The sequence below is a fragment of the Manacus vitellinus genome, unplaced genomic scaffold (genome assembly GCF_001715985.3).
Source record: "Manacus vitellinus isolate BGI_N305 unplaced genomic scaffold, ASM171598v3 scaffold_42_pilon, whole genome shotgun sequence".
In the NCBI taxonomy this organism is placed as follows: domain Eukaryota; kingdom Metazoa; phylum Chordata; class Aves; order Passeriformes; family Pipridae; genus Manacus; species Manacus vitellinus.
The window spans coordinates 6,833,844-6,857,656 of record NW_021940553.1 but is presented as its reverse complement, the minus strand read 5'-3'; the positions used below and the strand labels follow the sequence as shown (position 1 = coordinate 6,857,656).

At 43.2% G+C, this 23,813-nt stretch overlaps 1 protein-coding gene across 1 annotated transcript; it reads right to left on the bottom strand.

Annotated features, from left to right (window-relative positions):
* Window positions 1-1,612: 1,612 nt before the first annotated feature.
* TPGS2 (tubulin polyglutamylase complex subunit 2) lies at window positions 1,613-23,771 on the bottom strand. Its single transcript, XM_029962149.1, has 7 exons — window positions 23,740-23,771; window positions 18,890-18,998; window positions 10,372-10,459; window positions 9,020-9,151; window positions 6,897-7,010; window positions 5,119-5,279; window positions 1,613-3,139 (listed from the first exon to the last, which is right to left on the bottom strand). The coding sequence occupies exons 1-7, from the start codon at window positions 23,769-23,771 to the stop codon at window positions 2,912-2,914; spliced, it is 864 nt and encodes a 287-aa protein (XP_029818009.1). The 3' UTR covers window positions 1,613-2,911.
* Between the last annotated feature and the right edge of the window lie 42 nt (window positions 23,772-23,813).

Here is a 23,813-nt window from a genome sequence, read left to right as displayed (position 1 = left end):
GGTGCACTGCTGGGAACTAGGTGAACTACCATCAGACCTTTGTGATGCAGTCATCATCACCTTGTATAAGAAGAAAGGAGATAAATCAGACTGTTCAAATTACCGTGGTATTACTCTGCTCTCCATTGCTGGCAAGATCCTGGTAAGAATATTTTTGAACAGACTAATACCCGCTATAGCAGAAGGAATTCTACCTGAAAGTCAGGGTGGTTTCAGAGCCAACAGGAGTACCACAGACATGGTATTTGTTCTCAGACAACTGCAAGAGGAGTGTAGGGAACAGGAACAAAGGTCTCTATGTAACCTTTGTTGATCTCACCAAGGCTTTTGATACTTTGAGCAGAAAAGGTCTATGGCAGATTTTGGAATGTTCCTTAATATGATTATCTTACTTCATGAAGATCAGTATGGCCAAGTCAGATATGGCAATGCACTTTCTGAGCCCTTTCTAATAACCAGTGGTGTGAAACAAGGCTGTATTCTTGCTCCATCTCTATTCACAATCTTTCTCAGCATGATGCTCCAAAGGGCCAAGGGAGACCTCGATATTGAAGATGGTATCTACATTTGATATTGTACTGATGGAAGTCTATTCAACCTAAGGCGACTGAAGGCCCACACTAAGACCTTAAATCATCTTGTCTGGGAGCTGCTTTATGCTGATGACGCCGCCCTTGTCGCCCACACAGAAGCAGCTCTGCAGTGTTTAACATCCTGCTTTGCAGAGGCTGCTGAGCTTTTTGGACTGAAAGTCAGCTTAAAGAAGACAGAAGTTCTCTATCAACTGGCACCTCAGGAAGCCTTCCATCATCCCCATATCACCACTGGCGAATCAGAGCTCAAATCAGTCCAGCAGTTTAACTACCTAGGTAGCCTCATCTCCTCGGATGGTAAGATTGACAGAGAGATAAGACAATAGGTTAGCAAAGGCATATAGTGCTTTTGGAAGACTCCATAAAAGAGTTTGGTGAAATAAACATCTGAAGAGAAGTACAAAGATCAGTGTTTACAGAGCCATAGTGCTGTCTACTCTCTTATATGGTTCCCAATCATGGGTCATCTACCGCCACCACCTGCGTCTCCTAGAACGCTTCCATCAACGCTGTCTCCATACAATCCTAAACATCCACTGGTCAGATTATGTGACTAATGCGTCTGTTCTAGAACAGGCAGCAGTTACAAGTATTGAGGCCATGTTGCTGAGAACACAGCTGTGCTGGGCAGGGCATGTCTCAAGGCTGAAGGATCACCACCTCCCTAAGATCTTGCTTTATGGTGAACTTGCCACCGGCTGCCGCAAGAGAGGAGCCCCAAAGAGAAGATACAAGGACTCCCTGAAACAATATCTCAGCCTTGGCCATATTGATCAACATCACTGGTCTACTCTGGCCTCCAATCGGAAGGCCTGGAGACACACCATCTATAACGCTGCTGATGCCTTTGAGAACACACACAGGATCACTCTCGAGGAGAAAACACAACGCAGAAAGAATCATTGCAGAAAGAATCATGTCTTGCCAATACCACCTAAGGAGTCTTTCTGCTGTGCCTTTTGCAACCGGTCTTGTCTATCTCGTATTGGTCTTTTTAGTCACTAGTGTGCTTGTAGCAAATGTGGGTAGAGCCCTTCCCAAATCTTCATTCACGAAGCCTAGCCATGATGATGATGACAATATCTATACTCTAACACATTTCCCCTTAAAATAAAGTTAATGCTTTTCACCCAGTTACATACAAACCCTCAGATAAAAGTCACCTGTTAAAAACCCGCAAAAAATCCTGGGTTAATGAAGGTTGCATGATTAATGAAGTTACTTAGTGTATAGAGTAATTAGCTCTAATAAAGGCCTTTTAGACTTAGGCCCTGAGTTATATAGCTAGTTAAAATAATGTTGTTTTATGTTAAGAAAGGTTTTAGAGTTATACTGTTCTGTAACTTCTTATTATAATAAAGAAGGCGGATTTGTGGGAAAGGGTTAACAACTTACAGGAAGACTATTGCAAGGAAGGATGGGAAATGTAGTCTCCGCAGCAGGCCCCCAAAGAAAGTGCTTGACTGCACGTGCCCACTGGAAGGACTGGAGAATGATCGCTGGGGAAATAGCACGTGCTCTATGGTTATGTAACCTCTTATGTAACCGAGGAGTATAAAACCGTGTGCTTGACTGTTAATAAACGATTTGCCAGCTTGCACTCAATCTGGTGGGTCCGTGTCTAACTGCCACAGGACTTGGTGATCTCGGAGGCATTTTCCAACCCAGCTGATTCTATGAGTCTCTGTCACTATGTGAAAAAATACAGTGTGAAGGCCAAAAGGTGGTCTGGGCTGTAGAGCAAGCAGCTAGGACAGTGCAGAGACACCAACGTCCCAGGTCCCTTGCACCATGAATCTCAGAGCAGAAGTTGGAAGGAGCATAGGGAAGCACAGAGTTTGATTCTATCTGAAGTGGAAGTTATTTCTTTGTTCAGCAGGTTCCAGCCTGCTCCCACAGCATGCAAGGTCAGGACAGGTTTCTTTCAGAGGAGATGGCAGAAATATCTTCATACCCTCTGTTGCAGCATGGTCTGTTAAAGTAATGGTGACTTACATCTGCCTTCATTTCACTGCTGCAGTTCCAGTTGCATAGGAACAAAAGCTTCCCTACAGAGCAGTGATATCAAGGGCTTCTTCATGCCCTCTGAAAAATACATGCTGCAAGTAGCACAAGGGAATAAAATCAATGTCTCAAGTTTTTTTAAGAGTCTCCAGGAACTACATCCACATCGTGGTTATATTCATGCAAATGTTGCAATGTGTTTTCCATGGGCACATCTATTCATGCACAAGGAACTTGGTCTGAACCACTGAGACTCTGCAGCAGAGAACACCAGAGCTTATTGCAAATGTTGTCCAGGGTTAGATCTGGGGGTCTCACTTCCTTGAAGAATTCCCAGCTAGTGAGGATGTCTTGGCAGAGGTCATGCTCGTGTGACTCTTTTGGGAGCCTGCTGGCTGAGAAGGTGGTTTCTTTTTGAGCACTGGAGTTTTGTTCTTGCTTTTAAATACCTTGTTGGGGTCCAGCTTGTTCACAAAGGAATCAGCTTCTTCAGACAGGAGCGCTGTGTTGATGGTTATGGGTTTGTACATGTTAAACCATTGCTGAAAGGCAGGATTGTGTGGAAGGAAGAGGTTAAATTCGAACTGCAAATAGACAATTTCACCTTGTTCCCCCTCTTCCCTGGGACATGATTTTAATCCCACACCACTTATCAGTTTGTAGTTTACAGGACTTCGAAGAGTGTTTGTGATAAGGACACACAAGGCATTGCTACAGCCACAGTCCTGAAACTGCATTCCAGACAGGGAAGAAGAGAACCAGACACAAACCTAACACTACCTTTCCTGCAGTGTAACTCCTATAGGGAGCAACTCCTGATTTAAATCACAGGAGGAAAACCAAAGGGAGGAGATAAAATTAAACCACATTTATCTAGATTCAGATAAGCAGAAAAGATTAAAAAACCTTGGAATTTAAATGGGCTTATAAATTGGAACTAGTTGAACTTCTCAAAACATAGCTTTCCCCCCTCTTTTCTCATATAAAATAACACACGTTTTTTAACTGTTTACACAAAGGATTTTGTGTTGGTTTCTCTTACTGTCTTTCTACTTCTGATTTTCTGTCTAGAAATAACTACAATGATTTAGTTTCTTGGTTCCCAGAGGTCACCAAAATGTTACAGCCTACAGTTCTCAATTCTTAAATGTTTTTCCCATTGTTTTTTCATTGATAAAGTCAGGAAATAAAACTGTAAGAGTTATAGTATTACAAATCATACTGAAACCATCAAGACAGTGTTGAACAACATAAACAGAAGATCCATACCAAAATTTAGATAGCAGCCTATTCAAGTACTGCTTAGTGGAAAACACCTTTAAATACTCCCTTGAAAACTTTAAAAATTATAATGGTTAATGCACCAGGATTTTAACTAACAGGGGCTGGAAATGATTAGGGAATATACGAATGATTTCACTTAAGGTTTGCGAATATACTGAACATAATAAAATATTTATAGCAGGAAAGCTACAGAAAAGCAGGTCACAGGCACACACTACAGTACCACGTACACAGCCTGGGCTGACGAAGTACAGTGCAGTGTAACAGGGAAGACACCAGAAATAAAAAGAACCAGTTTCTACAGCCACTGATTGATGGGAAGTCAGCAGTGATTTTAGCGAGTAATTCCGATGTGCACACAGGACCAAGGAGTGCCACGCTGGCAGGACAGCTGTCACCTCTGGGGGAAGTGCAGGACACTCACTGAGACTTGACAATGTGCACAGACACTGCACTGGCTTGTGTTCAGTAGGATTGTCAGCTGCATTCCCTGACCTCTCACACGATGGAAGCAGGGTTAGGGCTGAAGGCCCAGTCAAACACAGAGGAATAGCAGAAGCCTCTAATAGCAGGATTTTGGCATAGCAGAACAGCAATTTTAATAATAATAAGGGGCTGGAATAGTCACAAGGCTTTACCTAGAGCTCTTCTATAACTACTTCTAGGACTGCTGGCATTTAAATTGCACCTTTTTGAGCATAATTTTTATGAAGGCATCCCTTCATGCCTGAGGAGGGTGAAAAGGAATTAATATTATTGGCAAGGCTCAAGGTCATAGTCTTCATCTGTCATTTTGTCTAATGTGTATCTGGACTTCCCTCTCCACCCAGGCAGCATTAGGCTCTTGTTCAGTGGTATGCCCAGAAAACTGATCTAGACAAATCTTACACAGCTATGGGGACGAACACCTCCCCTCAATTGCCAGCAGCCATGGTATGAAGGTTTGCTTCAGGATCAAGAAGGCAAAGAAATAATCAGAGTTCTACCACATGCTATTAGAGGTCGAGGGTAGGGCCTGACTTAGGTGACAAAAGCAGGGTTAACATAATATTAGTGAATTCAAATTACTGTGAAACAAGTGACCGTTAACAAGCTATGGGGAAAAGACTTGTGGTCCCTTCAGTGGCTCGCCAGGGAGGGCCCCGCTGGGGCTACAGACTGCTTGTCAAAAGGTGGGAAGATGTTTCTCCAGTCTGTGCTTAGCAAAAAACTGAGATGCTGGACCCTGCTGTCCTACCTTAGCCTGGGGGCTGACCCCATAGCTGGTGAAGGCGTACTGCCACTGTGGGAGACCCAGGTGGGTGATGAGCAGGCGGTAGTAGGCTGTGAAGGTTTTGGTGAGGAAATGCCAGTACAGAGCTCTGTCCAGGAACCATATCTCTGTGTCTGGGGAGACAACTAGAACAAAACAAGCACAAGTTACACTGTTGCTTTGCAGTGATAAGATTAACATCTGGCCTCTTTCAGGTGGGAGACAAAATGAACTCATCAGAAAGGTGGTTTTATTTACATTCAGGCACAGAATTCAGTACTTGCCCTTGTTAAACCTCATATGGTTGGTGATTGAGCAGACCTCTAATTTGTCAAGGTCTCTCTGCAAAGCCTCCCTGTCTTCGGGGGAGACACCAGCTCCTCCCAATTTAGCGTCATGGGCAAACTTACTTTGTGTACCTTCCAGTCCTGTGTCCAAGCTGTTTATGAAGACAGTGAAGAGAACTGGGCCTAAGATGGAGCCCTGCAGAACCCCACTAAGTCACCAGCTTGAGTGACCCCATTCACTACAACCTTTTGTGCCCAACCCGTGAGCCAGTTGCTCACCCGTTGCATGATGTATTTGTCTGGCTGTGTCCTGGACAATGAATCCCTTCCCAGCCTGGGACTGATACGCTACATGGAACATTCCTGGACATCAGCAGTTTTTGTAGTATATGTTCAAAGTACAATTATGGCAAACATTTATCTGCCCCACAAAGTAAAAAGCAGCTAACTCAATTGTCAGTCATCTGGATTACTGAATAGAGTCCAGAGTTTGGAAGTCATGCGAGTGTGTGCTGCCAACAAAAACGCATTTTTCAAAATCCTTCCACAGTGATCAAGTATTTCTCTAGTGGCGACATCCCTTGTAGCATAAAAAGAAGTTTTTTTCTTTCTTGGGAAACCAAGATGCTGAACACTGCCAGTTAAACAGACTGTCCCCTGCACTGCCATCGACCCCCGTAACCAACGCTCCCTCTCCTTGCACAGGTCATCCACTGCATGTGCTGAAATCACTGACACTGGAAGGCAAGGGGACAAGTAAGAACTTACTGCCTTGGGAGCTGTAGTCACACCCAATGAAAGACACAAGATAATAACTGAGGATTTTTCTTAAGAACATATATATTGCAATTGCACAGCCCTACACTGTAAACACACATACACCAAGTGACCTGTGCACTGTCTTATGCCACCTACTTCACAAGTGCCTTGGGTGTTTCTCTACTCACTCACTGATAACAGTTATCTGCGCATCTGTCAGAAGAAACAGTTCAGCTCCCATCTCTTACCCTCTTGTTCCACCCTTCCTGCCCCATTTTGACCTAGTTAGCACCTGGAGGCTCTGCATCCATGTACAAGGTGGAAGAACCAGTCTAAGCCTGTCTCAGTCAGCTAAGGCCTTTTTTTACCATCTGCCCCTTGTTTTTAAGCAGAGTTATACCCATTCACATTAAAATGTAAGGGTTTTGTTCCAAGACATGCAGGTAACCAGAGACAGATTAGTGGAGCTCTGTATTAATTCAACACTGTATGTAGGCCACATGTACATGCAGAAATTATAACTCAGACTCCAACATTAAAAGGAGTGAAAATGTTAGCTCTAGTTAAGTCTCTGTAAGGTTTAGCCCCTGACTTCAGTGGACACGGGACACCCTAGTAAAAGTTTCATCTATTAATTACAAAGAAGATCAGAAATCTAACATAATTCTCCAGATACAATCCACAAGAGACAGATAACTTTTCTCTCTTCAGTCTTACCTGGTTCAGCATGCTTATAAACAAGACAGACTTTCCCATTCCCATTGCATGGGTCTAATTCAAAGATAAGACTACGAGAATCAAAGTGTGGCTTCTCTGGTTTGTCTCCATTACCTGAAACAAACAAACAAAAATTTCATGAAACATGTTTGGGAAACTGACTGTGACTCAGTTGCAAAGAGTCAACCTATTTGATATCTGTGAATAAATCAGCTGAGGAAGATCTAACACAAACTATTATATTTATGTTTCTTGGAAATGATTAAGTTCCCTATGTTTAAAATAAAACTAAAAAAAAAAGAGAAACATTTTAATCTGGTAGGAAAACAAACCACAGAGTCAAATTCAGATGGCTGAAAACAGACAACAACTGTTCTAGTCCTTCCGTGGCATAAAGCAAGACCAGTTTTACAGACGTCACTCCTGAGGTTTATCTAATCTTTTCTTAAAGTTCTCCAGTGCTGGAGATGGCACAGTTTCCAGGCAGTCAATCCAAATCCATCAGTTATCACTTTGAAGTTTTCCTCATGGGTCCGGAATCTTCCTTATTGCACTGGAAGTCCATTATCTCTGTTACATCTACTATTCCTTTGCTGCCCTAATTACATTTTTTTCTAAGGAGGACAGGGAGAACAATTTATTCTTTCCTCTTGACAGAAGACTTTAAGGAACTTGTAGACACATATTTCTCCATACATTCCAGTGTGACATCAGCAGCCCTTTCAACAACCATGTCTGACCCATATTCAACTTGGGACCCATATTCAACTTGGGACCCCCAACCACCACTGAGCATTTCTACAGCACCATTTTGGGACTGTGAAGCTGCAAGTTCTTGTGGAATGCAATTTTGAAATCTAAAGCTGATGGGGAAGAAGCGGGACATAAGAGCTGTACTCTCCAGAAGAATTTTCCATTAAAGTCAGGATGAGAACTTCTGTGGGGATGTAACTTTTTTCTCAGTGTACCTTATAAGTGCATCACTGGAGGTTTGAGTCACTGAGTGGAAGTAGAAATTGGTGCATTTCATTACAATGGTTAGAAGATCAGGACTGCAGTCAAGCTGGAATGTGACAAGAAGAAATTTTCAGCCACATTTAGAAGCTAGAAGAACTGTAGAGATGCAGGGATAAGATTGAAATCAAATAACACTTTTTAAAAAAAACTGGCATGACACCTGGCTCTGTTCCTATCCTCTTAATTTTTCCAGTCTTGTTAGACTGGAAAAGCTCTTTAAAAAGTGAGTGGGCCTTTTTCTTCTTTTTTCTTCTCTCCAAAGAGCAGTATTCCCAGCATTTTAGGCAGTCTGGAAACACACACTTTCCACTGCAACCTCACAGTTACATGTGTTTACCAGTTACTTTTCCCATTCCAGCTGTACTTTCATTACCAAGACAAAACCCGTTATCTTTTGTTCATGTAACACCATAAGCACACAAAGACTTTGGAAGCTGAATCACCAGAGGAAGACTCAGATAAAAGTTTAAACAGGGAAAGGGCAGAATAAGAGGGCTGACAGGTTGCTAAAAGAGAATACAAGTAACACTAACGACTGGCAGCATCAGCAATCCCCACGACATTCACAGCATACAGATCTGCCTGTTGAGGCTGTAGGGGACTATTAAGATACATAATAGATCCAGCCCAGAAGACAAAAAATCACACAATGGTTTGGGTTGGAAGAACCTTAAAGATCACCTCCTTCCAAAGCCACAGGGCTTAGCTGAGGTGCTAAGAGAATTGGGATTGCTCATCCTGGAAAAGAGGTGGCTTTGGGGTGACCTAATAGGAGCCTTCCAGTACCTGGAGGGAGCCTACAAGGAAGATGAAGAGAGACTTTTTACAAGAGTATGTAGAGAAAGGACAAGGGGGAATGGTTTCAAACTGATAGAGAGTAGGTTTAGACTTGATATTAGGAAAAAGTTCTTTACTATGATGGCGGTAAGGCACTGGAACAGATTTCCCATGGATGTCCCATCCCTGGAAGTGCTTAAGGTTAGGTTGGATGGGGCTCTGTGCAAGGGGTCACTGCTTACCTATCCATGCCCTATATCCTAACACTACTCTAATAGAGGAAAAGGGATGACACAGAGCACATTTTCCAGCCTGTTAACAGGCCTTACCTTCCTCGTCCGTGTCATCTTCCAGGTCGGCGAGGGTTGGAGCATTGGGCAGGGTGTACATGGAGGAGCCCCCGAGCCGACACAGCTGTGAGATGCTGTTAATCACCATGGAGCCCAGAGGCATGGGAGTATCTGCAATAAGACTCACTGTTAACCACACCTAGTGTCAGGAAAGCATAGGAGGTATTTCTGTTCCTCCACACATCAACCCAAACCTTTCTAACAGCATCAAGTCAACAAGTTACCCTGCTCAGCCATGTGTCAGTGTGATGGATCTCAGAAGGCACTGTTGGATGCTTGCTCAAACAAGACAGTTATGTGAGCTGCCTTGGACTCTGTGCGCTTGTGAGCCCTGAAAACAAAACTCTTCAGAGGTCACAACACAGCAAATCCCACTTGAAACATGATGGAAGTCACTGCAGGTGCTAAAGCCCTGATGTGAGCTGTCTCTGAAATGAAATTTCACTTCCTGAGGAAGACTCTGTCCTTTTCCACACTTCCACCTGAAGTCTCTTAATTTCTAAGTTGCAATCTCGTTAAACTAAGACACCCTGTACTTGACACCCACCTCCAGAAGTAAGGAAGTGTCCATAGCCCAATTTGACAGCCTTGCTTGAGGGCAATGAGAACCCGGATAATAACTGCAGAATGAACAAGGATGGACAATGGAGCTCTAACTTTAGCATTGGAAAGGGGAACCAGGCTCCAGCTTATACTTTATAATGAGAAAGAGACATTGTCAGAGGTTCCTCCTCCTACTGCTTTATGATGGGATAATGAGCTATAGCTGCTTCTCCCTCCATGAACTACAGAGGGAGTTAAGGTATGAGATTTAAATTACATACCTAAATGTGAGTGTCAACAGATGGCCAGTGTATTACAGAACAGTACTGATGTCATGAGTAGTTGTTTGACTTCTTGCCATTTTCAGTGTCTGCACTTCTTCTGTGAGAGTCCAGAACACTTAAGTAATAGATTTTGTCCTGTTGCATCAAGAAGGGACCTCTGATGGGCAGTCATATTTTTTTCCTTACCAGGACATCTCTAAAATAGTCTACAATCCCATGCAGAACTGCCTTTTATAACTCTTAATTCAGGGGTCAGATTTCTGTAGTCACTGATCAAGCTGTCTAGTAGAAATAAACTACTTTGTTTATTTGCAAGTTAAGGAATGGTGCTAATTTTTAATTCAGAATGACTTGGTACCTGGGTTTTTGCTCAGACTAATGCAGGATACTGAGAGATGTGTATTCACTGTTCAGAAAGTAAGCTTGAAATTAAATAGGTTCTGCAAAGGAAAGACTGGCTGCAATGCAATGAGGGTATCAGTGGAGAGGAACATGTTGACTCACCATCAGTCTTCACACTCCAGGTCATCTGGAAGCCATCGGTCATCAGATAGAAGTTCTTTAAATCCTCTGGCAATATGCAGGAGTTTTTCTGCAGATCACAATCAAAGTGTTATGGGAAAACACAGATCATGCCTCAAACCCGAAGTTCAACTGAAACACGGTACAGAAATATTTGCTACCAAATTTTTTAACTGCAAGATGACTCAAATATCTCATTCTAAAGCCTCGGAGAAAACTGTGTATTTCTTGGGTCTGTGCTACTGTATTTACAAAGGTGACCTGGGAAAATTTCACAATGAGCAGTTAGTCATCAGAAGAATATTACACCATTGTTCCCCAACTGAGACAATATATAATCTTGCTTTGAGTGAAATCAGACTAAACTTATCCGTTCCACTAAAGCACACACGATATTAGCATAAGGACTTTCTTCTCCTGAGGGATTTCAGTTCCAAGTTGGTGAGCGAAGTGTAGATTCAAAAGTTGCACATAATCAGGCGGATTCTACGTTCCACTTAACAAAAAGTATGTGTGCAAACACATGCAGAGCCAGACTCACAAACCTGCTGGTCCGGCTTCACCCCTCCAAACTTCAGCACTCGGCTGGGGCTCCTAAGCCTGCTTCCTTTTGAGTCAACAGTGACAGAAGCAACTCCAGTGAGCTGGAGTTCTAGGAACCACAACCCATTTCCTGTACCTGTCTTGATTATGGAAGAAGTCTTTCTTAACTTAGACTCTTTAGTTAAGCAGCAAATACGAGGAAGGAAGGATAAAGGCTTAATCCTTGGAACAAAAAGAATCCCAAAGAGCTATAGGCAATTGCAGGCCCCGCTCCTGGTGACAGGACTGGTTGCAGACCAGAGACCCTCTGCTCCTGCTGAAGCGTCAAGAACACAAAATGAAACAGGACAGAAGCCTGTCAGTTTTAAGAAGACAAGCAACACGTATGACTACAAGAGTTACCTGTTGTTTTGCCTGTAATTGTTTTAGAGAAAAAACTGATTGAGAAAGATTCAAGAGAGTTCACATTTAAAATATTGTCACACTCAAGACTCCAAAAGGATCAGAGCCCAAAACTCAGAATAGTCTCCAATGATGCAATTCCACAATCTCTGCATTGACTTGTCCAAGGGCTGCATTATTCTCCTTGTGGAAAAGTTGCATTAAATAAAGACAGAATATTCTGGTAACCAGTATCTAAGGGAAAGAAAGATGCACATGCAGTTCATGTAGCTCTGGTAAAGGGAGAAGCTGATCAGATTCTCCCCCACATCTTATTCACAGCCACTTTCTTTGGGTTGTTACAGTCTCTGTCCCCTAAATTGGGGGTGTACACGCTGTGCAGGACCCCCTAACCTGCACATAACCTTCACTCCTGCCTGTTAACTTTCTTTCTAAGCATATCCATTTATGTTGGCTGACTACTACTGACGAGTCCCAGATACTAATGGTTTTGCAGCTTGAAATAGGACAGGTCACTTCACCTGCCTCCTCAAGTGGTCTGGTCACTTGCACAGTGCTTTCCTAACTCAGGCAGGGAAAATATTCAGGGTCTACAGGTATTAAAGCAGACAAACTGATACTGTAGAGACTTTGTTTTGAGAAGAATTTATCATCCTTTGATAAGAGCCTGCTGATGGCTGAGGCCCTGGTGGTAAGTTTAAGGAGATTACTAAATCACATGGACATATCTGAAGTTCTTCAAATGCCTTTCACAAACACACCTTCTTCTGTGGGTTCTCCTCAGTCCTAAATATTTATAATTTCATGCTGTCCTTTCATCACTTCCAATTTCAAGCTGTAGCTGTAAGCACAGTGACTAGGGCTAAAACTATGAAGAAACAGAGAGACAGACCTGCTACAAGGCCTCAGAAGTGTACAAAAGTTTACATGGCACTTTCAATCTGTTTCAAATCCCCCAATTTTAACTAATCTATCCCAGCAGTAAAAACACATATGCAAACAGCCCATCTGACTTCAGTGGGTGTTATTCTCCAAGCAGGAGAACCAGATCCATTGTGAAAAATTGTGAAAAATCTAAGACTTTAAAACTTCCATGGTAGTATCCAGATAAATACTACAACAACTCGGGCACAGATCAATTTAGCAAATATAGCTGATTAAGGCAAGGTAAAAATCACATCTGAACAGGTCTTCTGCTCTGAATCCTCTTTTTCTGAATGGAAAGATCAACATGTGCATGTTTCTCCAGATGGCTGCCCTCCCAATTTATTTCAGGATTCTCCCAACCATGTCCCTTTGCATGAGTTTCCAAACGATGGTGCAAAATATATGGGTGGGAAATGCAGATATGGGGTCTACAGGAAAATACCAGTAAATAGAAAGCTTCGCTAATACCCATCTCTCTCATCTGACAGAAAGGATGGATTGTTCTGTCATATTATACTTAGTCACATGACCACATGACATCAGAACAGTGATGATCGGACGGCAGAGTCAGACAAACAAGCCACTATATATTAAAAGTGGCTTATCAAACTCTATATTCCTCCTGCTCAACTGGTAGTTTTAAGGGCTGTGCTCTCCAGCCCCATAAAATACACTATTCCTAATAACGTGCCAGAAGTGGCTTAACCACAGCCCTGGCAAGCAGCTGTTTTCACTCCAGTCATTTAGTTACACTCATCAGCTCATAAAACAAAATATCCCAAGTGCCCAGTATGGTGTGTGAGGTCTGTTCCTCTTGTTTGTTCTCCAGAATACCCCCAAGTAGTCTCCCAAGAAAGCACAGTCCACAGAAGACAGAGAAAAATATTAGAATCAGGCTTGTTTTGCTTCCAAGACCTGAACAGCACTGGCTCCAAAGCTAGAACCCTGACATATGGCAATTTACTTAAGGCACTGTTGAAACAATACCTCTCAAGCAAATATACTAAAGAAATGGAAAGCAATCAAAACATAGAGCTCTGGAGAGACTTTTCTAAAAAAAAATGAATGACTTTTATTCAACTTCTAGGGTGAGAAGGAAAGCATTTATGTCACTTTTTACCCAAATTTTGAGGACAAAAGGAAGGCATTTATGTCTCTTCTCAGGGCTTGCAAGCAGTAGAGCACATCAGCAGCCACCCTCCTCTCTTCCTGACGTGCTGCAGTTTCATGACTGGTCTGTCTTAGCTGATAGTGAATATGAATGTTAACTTGTGTAACATGCTGAGACGTTCTTGTTGCACCTTTCATAAATCTAGAGGGCTCCCAGGAGATCATGATGCTTTAATTTTCTGAGGCTGGGGTAGACCTGATTCCCTGCTGCAGAGAAGAGGATTTAACAATTGTCTTGAGGATGTTGTTGTGCAGCCAGGTTTTTAATTAGAATATTATAAGGCCCAACAGAAGGAGAAACACTGTGAAAGAAGCACTATTTACTCCTCCCCAAAGTCCTCGAACCTCTTCCCCATTATGCAGGTTGAAGAAACACAGGTTTCCTCAGGCTGGATGCTGCTGGATCCACTTCCCCGTCTCTCCTATAGTCAGGGCCACAAGACAGGCTCAAGACGGTAGATCCTGTGCTCCTGGGGATAAGGGATGGCAGGTTTGCTTAATGCTAAGGGAGGACATTACAAGAAGGATGCCAAGAAGGACCCTTGAACATGCACACGCCTGCATGCATGCTTTTGAGTCAAAAAGAGATACATATGGTAGAAGCAGTGAGGGTGTGTGGTGGTTTGGAGCTGGCTCCCTGCCAAGTCTCCAACACCACAGCAAAAGCTTCCTCCCAAAAAACCAAGGGAAAAATGAAAAAAACCCAAGAGGCCCGAAATAAGAGAGTTAAAACAATATATAAATATATTTACACTTATATTACATTTATATTCAATTACAAAGACTATATACGCATGAGAAAGAAACCCCCAACACCCCCAAAGGGAAAGGGACAAAACAAAAAAAAACCCTAAAAACAGGTATACGCACTCAATAAAGAACTAGTCAAAGAAAATTTTAATACCTTCCTTGAGATACACAATTGTGCCAAACGCCACTGCCACGCTACCGGACCCTGCATCGGCAGAAACAACAGGCCCTGTAGGCCCGAGCAGGCCTCAGCTCCCCGACACGAGTGAGACTGGCTGTGGGAGTCTGCTGTCTCCAAACCTTGCTAGAAGAGAAGAGAGGAAGAGGCTTCTCTCTCCGTCTTATTTATACTCTGGGTTAAGTAAAAAAAATCGTAGGGAATACTGGGAAAATGGCCACTTCCTAGTTCTGACTTGGTTACCAGGAAGGTCTAAAAAACTAAACCACTACAGGGGTGACTTCCCAGATGTCTGCTGGAAACACAACACAGTAGAGAGGGAGCAGGCTAGGAGGTTCCTAGATTGTGTGTAAGAAGGGTTCAAACGAAGACCCAGGGAACTACAGGTCTGTCAGTCTGACCTCGGTGCTGGGGAAGGTCATGGAGAGATCATTCTGAGTGCCATCACACAGCATGTACAGGAGAACCAAGGGATCAGGCCCAGCCAGCAGGGGTTTAGGAGAGGCAAGTCCTGTTTCACCAACTTGATCTCCTTCTATGACTAAGTGACCTGCTCAGTGGATGAGGGAAAGGCTATGGGTGTTGACTTTTCGGACGTTTCACATAGAATTCTCCTGGAGAAACTGGCTGTTCCTGGCTTGGATGGATGCTCTGTTCCCTGGCTAACAAAGCTGGCTGATGGCCATGCCCAGAGAGTGCTGGTGCATGGAATTACATCCAGCTGGGGCCAGTCACTAGTGGTGGTCCCCAGGGCTCACTGCTGTGTCCATCCCTGTTTATTGCTTTTATTGATAATCTGGACAAGGAGATCAAGAACACCCTCAGCTGATTTGAGGACAACACCAAGTTGGGTGAGAGAGTTGATCTGCTGGAGGGTAGGAAGGTTCTGCAGAGGGATCTGGACAGGCTGGATCAATGGGCTGAGGCCAACCAAAGGCCAAGTGCTGGGTCCTGCCCTTGGGTCACAACAACCCCCTGCAGTGCTCCAGGCTGGGGGCAGAGGGACTGAAAAACTGCTTGGTGGGAAAGGACCTGGGAGTGCTGGATGGCAGTGGCTGAACATGAGCCAGAGTGAGCCCAGGTGGGCAAGAAGGTCAATGGCCCCTGGCCTGTGTCAGCAATAGTGTGGGCAGCAGGACTGGGGCAGTGACTGTCCCTCTGTACTGGGCACTGGTGAGGCTGCACCTTGAAATGTGTGTTCAGTTTTGGCCCCCCATGATAAGAAAGACATTGAGGTGCTGGAGTGTGTCCAGGGAAGGGAACAGAACTGGGGAAAGTCTGGAGAAGTCTGATGATGAGCAGCTGAAGGACTAAGGGGCGTTTAGCCTGGAGAAAAGAAAGCTCAGGGGAGGCCTTATCCCTCTCTACAACTCCCTGGAAGGTACTGAAAGTACCTGAAAGCCAGGTGGGGGTCGGGGTCTTCTCCCAGATAACAAGTGAGAAGGACAAGAGAATATGGCCTCATGCTGTGCCAGGAAAGGCTGGTCAGGCATTGAAAAAAGGCTGCTCAGGAACTGTGGAATCACCATTCCTGGAAGTGGTCAGAGGGTGTGAAGATGTGGCACTTGGAGATATAGTTCAGTTGTGACACAATGGTACTACATTAATGGTTGGACTTGATGATCTTAGAGGTCTTTTCCAACTTTAATGATTCTATGACTTCTAGGATAGCGAGAAACCACCAGGGCAGTTCCCACTGAGATTTACAGGCAGAGAGAGTTTCTAAATTGACAGCCTAAGATAGTCTATAACAGGAAAGCACCAGACTGCTTGAGGGCTTTTTATGGCTTTATTACAGAAAATTAAATCTTTGTAGACAAAAAACATAAGGAGAAACAACAAATTTCCTATGCAGACTTGTAGAATATCAAAACTACAGCAATGTGATGGGTGTGGATCAATTACAGCCAGCCAGGGGCAGCTCAGACACTGCTAAGAAGTCAAACAGAGGAAGAGCCAAAACTACTCTGTTCAGTTTGCTTGGCCTGTTGTGGTGCTGAGCTCTGGTACCTCCATGTCCCCTATGAAAACCAGAACAATTACGTGGGTGATTCATTTTAATTCTGGTTGAGGCAAAAGAGAAATTGTGATTCAGCCACTGCATCAGAGTGCCTCCTAGCAATATTTTAGTATAATACCTACTTTTAAAAACTGTATGTGGAGGGGAGCAGAGCCATTGCCAGCCTAATTTTAGGAGTGGAAAAGGGTTCATAGGACAACACACACTGGAGTTATTACCACTGGAGTTCTGTTAACCAGGTAACTGTCTCTACTCCCTCTCCTATTGCTTGTCTCCCTTTCCTGGGGAAAAGGTAACATCTTGGTAGGTCTAAGTGTCAAGAAAGGTTGAAAAATTATCTGTTTTTATTGAAATATATTGAACTGCTTAAAAGTTTTGGGGAAGTGATGTAAACACTTGACAATCATGTACTTTTTTTGTGAGTGTGCTGACTTCCAATAAATTATTCAGGATTGATTTCAGGATTGGTTTCCTGAAGTGTAAGACTTAACAGCTCTTTCTGCCTGGGAACAGTTTGACCAGTTTCCCCTATATCACAGAAAAAGTTCTGCAAATACTTTCATAAGCAAAGACATAGAGGGGAACTAAAAGACCTTGTTAAAATTCTCAACTACGAAGAAATTATTCTGTGCATAAGTATTGCCACCTAGTGGCTCAAAAAAACTTCACAGTGATAAAAGTGAACATTGTATTAAAAATCAAGAAGGGTAAGTTTGAGGAAAAGTAAATAAAAGTTCATTCTGAAAGGGCCTTGTGAGGTGCTGAATGCATTGCACTTAATCATCACTGATTGCATTTTTGTCCTGCAATTGTGTAGACTAGGGTAGATATCAGACTTCATCCCCAAAGCTCAAGGAAAAAAAAAGGAAAAAAAAAAAGTTACCTTTTAATTTGAGAAGGGAAATTTTATTTGCCAATGCAATTGGAACCAACACCAAAGAAATAGGCAGCCAACCCCTCACTATTAGCAGTCCAGCTCAACTATATCCACCTAAATTTCAACATTCACTTTCACAATTGACTTAGTCCATCAGTGGGCGGGGGGGGGGGGGGAACTGAAATTTTGTTTTGGGGGGGGGGGGGGTGGGAACTGAAATTTTGTTTTGACATCTCAGGAATGAAGTGCTTTGGTTACAGCATTTCAAAGTCTAGTTTTACAAGAGCAGCTCAGTTTTCAAAGAAACTCATTTTAGTTTGGAGGAGAAGCAGCACCTGAAAATGAGAGCAACACTGTCTGGGAGAAGCATCCTCTCCACTCAACAGAAGAGTGAGCAAAGGTCACTCCGCTGCTCCCAGACCTGAGCTGCCTCAGTCAGGGTGCCTCAGACCTTCCCAGCCCAGTTAATCCAACACCTGAACAACAGCTACAGTAAATCAGGAATCAGTTTACACAAACCTGAAAAACCGGACATTTCTCCCTGACCAGTTGGCTACTGGACAAATTTCAGTAAGTAACACACATTTACATCACACATATTCTGACCTGGGTATATAAATTCTTGATAAATGTCACTAATTGGGATAGGGCATTACCAAAACTAGGGCCAGGCCTTTCCTTACTGTTTAGGAAAACCCTGTAAATGGCAAAGTGTCCAAGCAAAAGTTATTTTATGCAGTGGTAACAAGAGCAGTGGTAATAAGAGCAGATTCTCTGGGAGAATGGACTACAGCTGGGGTTGGAGTAGAGGGAGGATGATTCACTCAACTCCATCCTCTGCCATGCCGCTTTCCAAAGGCCAGACAGCTTCTGCTGTCCCTTTCCTACATGTGAGTGACACCTACAAAGCAGTTATTCCACCAGGGCCGTGGGACTGAGGTTTGAATATATATATGTATATTCAAAAAGGGGAGCAAAAATGCCATCTCTGCCCACAAGAGTCACACAACAGTTTTCAGGACCCTCTGATCACACAGAGTGATGCAGTGAGGTCAGATAATGCAGAGTGTCCTTCATAGCTTTCTAGAACAGGCAGTGGGACATGCCTTAGCCAAAAGACTGGGTTGGTTAGTCAAAGAGGAGGTAGAATGAGGGGCTGTGAGAAACTGAAGCAAATTGCTGAGACTAAAAAGAGAAACAGATAACTGGAAGAAACTGGGTGGCTCAGTGGTATTTGCCAGCTTGAGGCCTTTACCTTTAATGTCAATGAATAACACAGAGCTGCTTCATTTTGTTTGAAAGGGAGTTGGAAAATGTTTTCAGATCTGAGTCAGAAAAATATCTGTTCCCCACTGAGTCACCACTGTTGCTGCCTACTACAGTTATGTGATTTCTTTTTCAAGACATCATTCTGAATGTACATTGATGATGTTTCTCTAACAGATCAGGTGCACATGACAGCCTTAAAGACAGAGTGAAACTGGATTAAGAAAAACCCAACAACTGTGTAGGCTCCTCTGTGCATCAAACTTGATAACAAGCTCCCTCATGACCAAACACAAGGTAGTCATTACATTTGAGATTCTCTGTGGGCTGCTGCACCTCACTGCAGTTGTACCACAAAAATACTCACTTGCTCCCAAGAAATGATGGTGTGGCGTTCAGCTGGCTCCTTCTCCACAAATGTCACCTCAGCAACTCCTGGAGAAGTCTCTAAAAGGAAAAGAGGAGCATGTTTGCAGCTGGCACGAGTGACACCAACATTGTGAGACAGACAATTTTGCAAGTTAATTTGAGTGACAGCCAGGGAAAAGGCATTAATGACTATAAGCACTGTGCTGGTGACTGAGCAGTCACTTTTTTTGTCTGTAACTGTACTCAGCATATCTTGGCATGAAGATATCTAAAGATGCACAAAATGCTTCCTTTGAATCTTTTTTTATAGATATATATGCATATATAATGATATATCTGATGGGTTTAGTGAGTGGTATCCCTACCCATGGCAGGAGGGTTGGAACCAGATGACCTTTAAGGACCCTTCCAATCCAAACTATTCTGTGATTCTATGACATAAACACATTTCTTATTCAAGGTGTGATTTTTTTGCAAAGGATTAATGGAAAAAAAAAAAAATCAATGATGGGTTCCCAGGCAAACTTGAAAAGAGAGGAATCTCTCTTTGCAAGCATTCCCTGTGGTTTCTGTTGGGTAGGATTTCCTCAGCTTGGGACAATATGTTGTGCAGTGCTGCTGTGAACTGCTAACAACAATATTCCACAAAGAGAGGCACATTTAAATGCTGGATCCAGTGGGTTTGGACAGACATAGAATCTGATCACAAAGGGAGCTGTGTGAACAAACATCAGCCATCTGGAATCCCAGCTGGACACATGCAAAGCTGTTATGAGCAGTGAGCTTGTAACTTATAAAAATCATCTTAGTATTTTATGGGAAAGAACACTATAGAAATGCAAGATACTAATCTACACAGTGCTACCCCTGCAGGCATGTGATGGCAGAACAGTCTCTCTTGCACTTAGTGTTTTATAATGTTTTACTTCACCCACAGCCAACTGAAACAATTCCCACTGAGTTAATTCACCTTGGATTAGGTCCAGAAAGACCACTAACTTGTTGTGGGAACTGCAAGCCCAGCACATGGGGCCACAGAATAGAAGTGAACACTATGCAGGGCTTTCAAGAACTGGCTCTGCTGTGAAAGTATTGGCTCCCAAAGCAGTCACACATATTACAACTGCTTTCTGATAAAACATACACAGTGCACTAGACAGGAAAGGCAAGCACTAGAGAGCTTTGGTGTGCTTTTTATCTTCAGTGCCAGGCTTCCAATTCCAGCAGTAGCCTTGCCCTTGTCTGTTCTGCTGGTGGACAAGTGGCACTCGGTTTCAGGAAGTCTACACTCCAATGGGAAATACTGACTGGTAACATCATTAGATAATTTAGAGGACAACACATGACACCACAAAACCAAGACTCAGGTTAAAGACAGAAAAAAAACAGCAAAAGAGTAAAATCATAGTAGGTCACCTAGGTGATTTGTCTGGCCAAGGGGGAGCCCCCAACATACAGAAGACCCTGATGTTTCACTTCTGGTAGGTGGGTCCAAGGCTGTCTCTTGCTGAAATACAAGCTGCCCAGCTGTATTCTGCTCCTAAAGAATTGTGTGGAATCAATGACCTAACCAGTCCTTTCCATCTAAGCTATGTAAGCCTTATGACAAGTTAAAGAGATTATAATAACAGAGCAATTGTTATTTCTGTGATCAAAGAAAACATCAGGGATGTTTAATTCATCATGCACAACAGCTTGGCTGGGATGACAGAAGATTAAATATCATATCAGTCAAAGATGATGTCTAGGAAAGAGAGAAGTACAACTTCTAAAGAGGTCTGAACCAAATCCAACATCAAAAGAAAGAGAAATTCCATCTTAAAAGTTGGAAAATTACATTAAAAATATCCCGTGGCTAATCTGAAGACCACATTTAACAGCTGTAAGTAGGTATGGACAGGAGCTCCTTTAAACATCAACAGCTGACTTTGCCATGAGTTGCTTTTTCTTCCAAATGGAAGAAATGAAGAAGCCATCTAGATTAAAGATACATGATAAGGCTTAACTAGTTCAGGTGACTCCACCCTGCTTATTACTCTGAATCAAGATCACAGTAAACTCTATCCTATTTTTAGGACATTTCATTCAGAAGCTTCCAAAAACGCTTTGCAGTGTAAATCAGAAAGAGTCAATGTAATGGAGTGACACAAAGCTGAAGCAGGAATTCATAGGATTTTTAGTCAAGAAATCACAAGATTAGCAGTCTTTACAGTACTGCTGATACTGCCTATAAGTTGGATAAACTCTCAGCATCATTTTAAAACGTCTGAATAGTTATGTTCTTATCTAGTAAACACAATAGTGAAGTACGGTCCCGCTCTAGAAAGTTCAGAATAGCTAACACCTCCTGTTCTGATTTACTTATGAAAAAATCAACCTTTCTGGAACTTGCTATTGCTCACAGAACTTCAGCAAAGTGAATCCTATGGGCAGTGGGAAAGATGTCCCTCTTTTTTCCCTTATGTTATATCCTCCATAAGGCTTGTGAGAAATATTCCCTCTTGTGGGGACTTCCACAGAGACAAGAAGTTAAAAAAAAAAAACAAAACCCAAAACCAAGCAACAAAGCAACACCCACCCCCACAACCTAATCTACAGAATTTGTTCAAAGGAGGGGTTTTGAAATGGTATCATAAACAATTGTTCATGAAGGTATTGGAAAATCAGGTGTCAAGCTCCCATACACTATACAGGCAACTTGCTTAAAAGGAGTATGCTGAGCTTCATTACATGATTACTTTTAGCTCCTGAAAAAAAATCTTTCACAAACTCAAAAGAGTTAAAAGTCTATTACTGATTTTATGTTATGGTAGGCAGAAAGTATCTACTGGCTTCATGAGACCTTCCACAAGATTTAAAGTAAGATAGTTTCTATCTTACTAACTACTGAGAAAGGCATCTTTCTGAATGAGATACTCTTTGCTATTTGAATAATGAACAAATTAATAAAGTTTCCCAATTAGCTCAGCAATTCAAACTAATTTGGTGGCACAGCTGACATGCTTTGGGCTACTTCACTGGAAGAAAATGTGAAAAATTCCCAGAAGGAGTGGAGAGACAGAGAAAAGAAGCAGAGTAAAACATCACTGTGATGGACTGGCATGCACATTGCTGTATTGCACAGTGGAAGTTGTCAGAGAGACAGGCAGAAAAACAAAAAAACACAAACCAGGAAACACCCTTCATGCCAAAGGGATGTTACAGGACTTTCAAGAGCCAAACCTGCATTGCCACGTCTTGCTGGTGTAGATAACACACCTACCCAAAACAGTTTATATGGCAACATTACTTTTGGACACAGTTAACATCTCACAGATCTCATACATCTGAGGGTGGCAAAAATGAGGGCAGGGCCAGTAATTTTTTTAAAAAGAACTACTTCAAAGAAGCATTTACCATGATGGATGATCACCAGCAGTTCCACTCACAGAGCAGAATGACAATGTTATGCTGACCTCACAACTGGAGAACAAACCAAACAAACAAACAAACCAAACCAACAAATTCCAACCCCCCCTGCAAATTCAATAAAAAGCCTGTATGAGAATGCTGATCAGAGACTGAGGATGAAATACTGTCCTCACTGAAGCCCAGAGCAAGTATTAAGCCCTGATCTTTTAATCTCATCTGTCTGAGCAGCTATCTAAACCCATGTGCAACCAGAGATACACTGGGGTTATGAGATGAAACTCGCTGTCCTGCAATACAGTGGCTGGGTGAGGCAACTGCAATGCTCACGTTTGGCTTTAAAATTTACAAGAAGTCCCTGGACTGCAAATTGTAGTCTTGATGCACAGAGGGCTTGGGATAGAAATAGGACAGCCCTGTGCCCAAGCTTCTGAGGGATGACAGGTCTAATGCTGAAATCCTTTACACAAGCAAACATTTGCACATATCCTTGTGATTCCACTGCCATGAGTAAAGTTTTGTCCGAGAAGCCTTCCTCTAAATGCCTTGCAGTCCTGCTGAACTTCAAAGAATGCTGAGGGGATGCAAGAAGGCTTGAGACCTGAGCAAAACGCAGAGATGGGAAGCAGGGCATGTTGTGGAACAAGTCCCACGGTGTGGGAATGAGCTGTACGGTGACTACTTATGGGGAGCTGATCCTGAGCAGATTCCTAGATCAGCCTTGTGCCAGAGCCCTGCTCCACACTGAACCCCCTCCATCGGGCACAGTCCCTGCTGACCCCACATGCAACAGACCAGGTTTACTACAACAAAGGGGTTTATGCACAATTTACACATTAAGGTTGTGTGGCAACCTCAGAGCAACCTTCAAGTCTCTGAAGGGGTCCACAGGGAAGCCAAAGAGGGAGTCTGCCAGGAACTGTAGTGACAGGGCAAGGAGTAATGGGTACAGACTGAAAGAGGGGAAATTTAGGTTGGCTGTCAGGAAGAAATTCTTTACTGTGTGGGCAGTGAGACACTGGCAGAGGTTGCCCAGGAAGGCTGAGGATGCTTCAGCCCTGTTAGTGTTCAAGGCCAGGCTGGATAAGGCCTTGAACAGCCTGGTCTAGTGGGAGGAGTCCCTGCCCACAGCAGGGGGTTGGAACTGAATGATCTTCAAGGTCCCTTGCAATTCCTTAACATTCCATGACTCTACAATTTTGAATAAAACACCACCTTCTCCTTCTTTGATGCTTTTGAAACTCCTAAGTCGAAAGATTCGGGATTCCTGCCGCTGACTCCAGAAACAAGGATCTCTGTGTGTGCGTGTGTATGTGTGTGTGTGCAGGAGCTGCTCAGCTGCGCGATTCACAAGAGGGGCCGTGACAACTGGGTGGCCCTCCCCGCCCCCAGTCACCCCCCGCCTGCCCCCGGCCCCCGGGGGGGGCTGTACGATCTCACCGCCACTTCACCCAATATTCCTGTGACGCCATCAGGGGGTGAGCTTGTCCAGGTAGGGCTTGATGCCGGCGGAG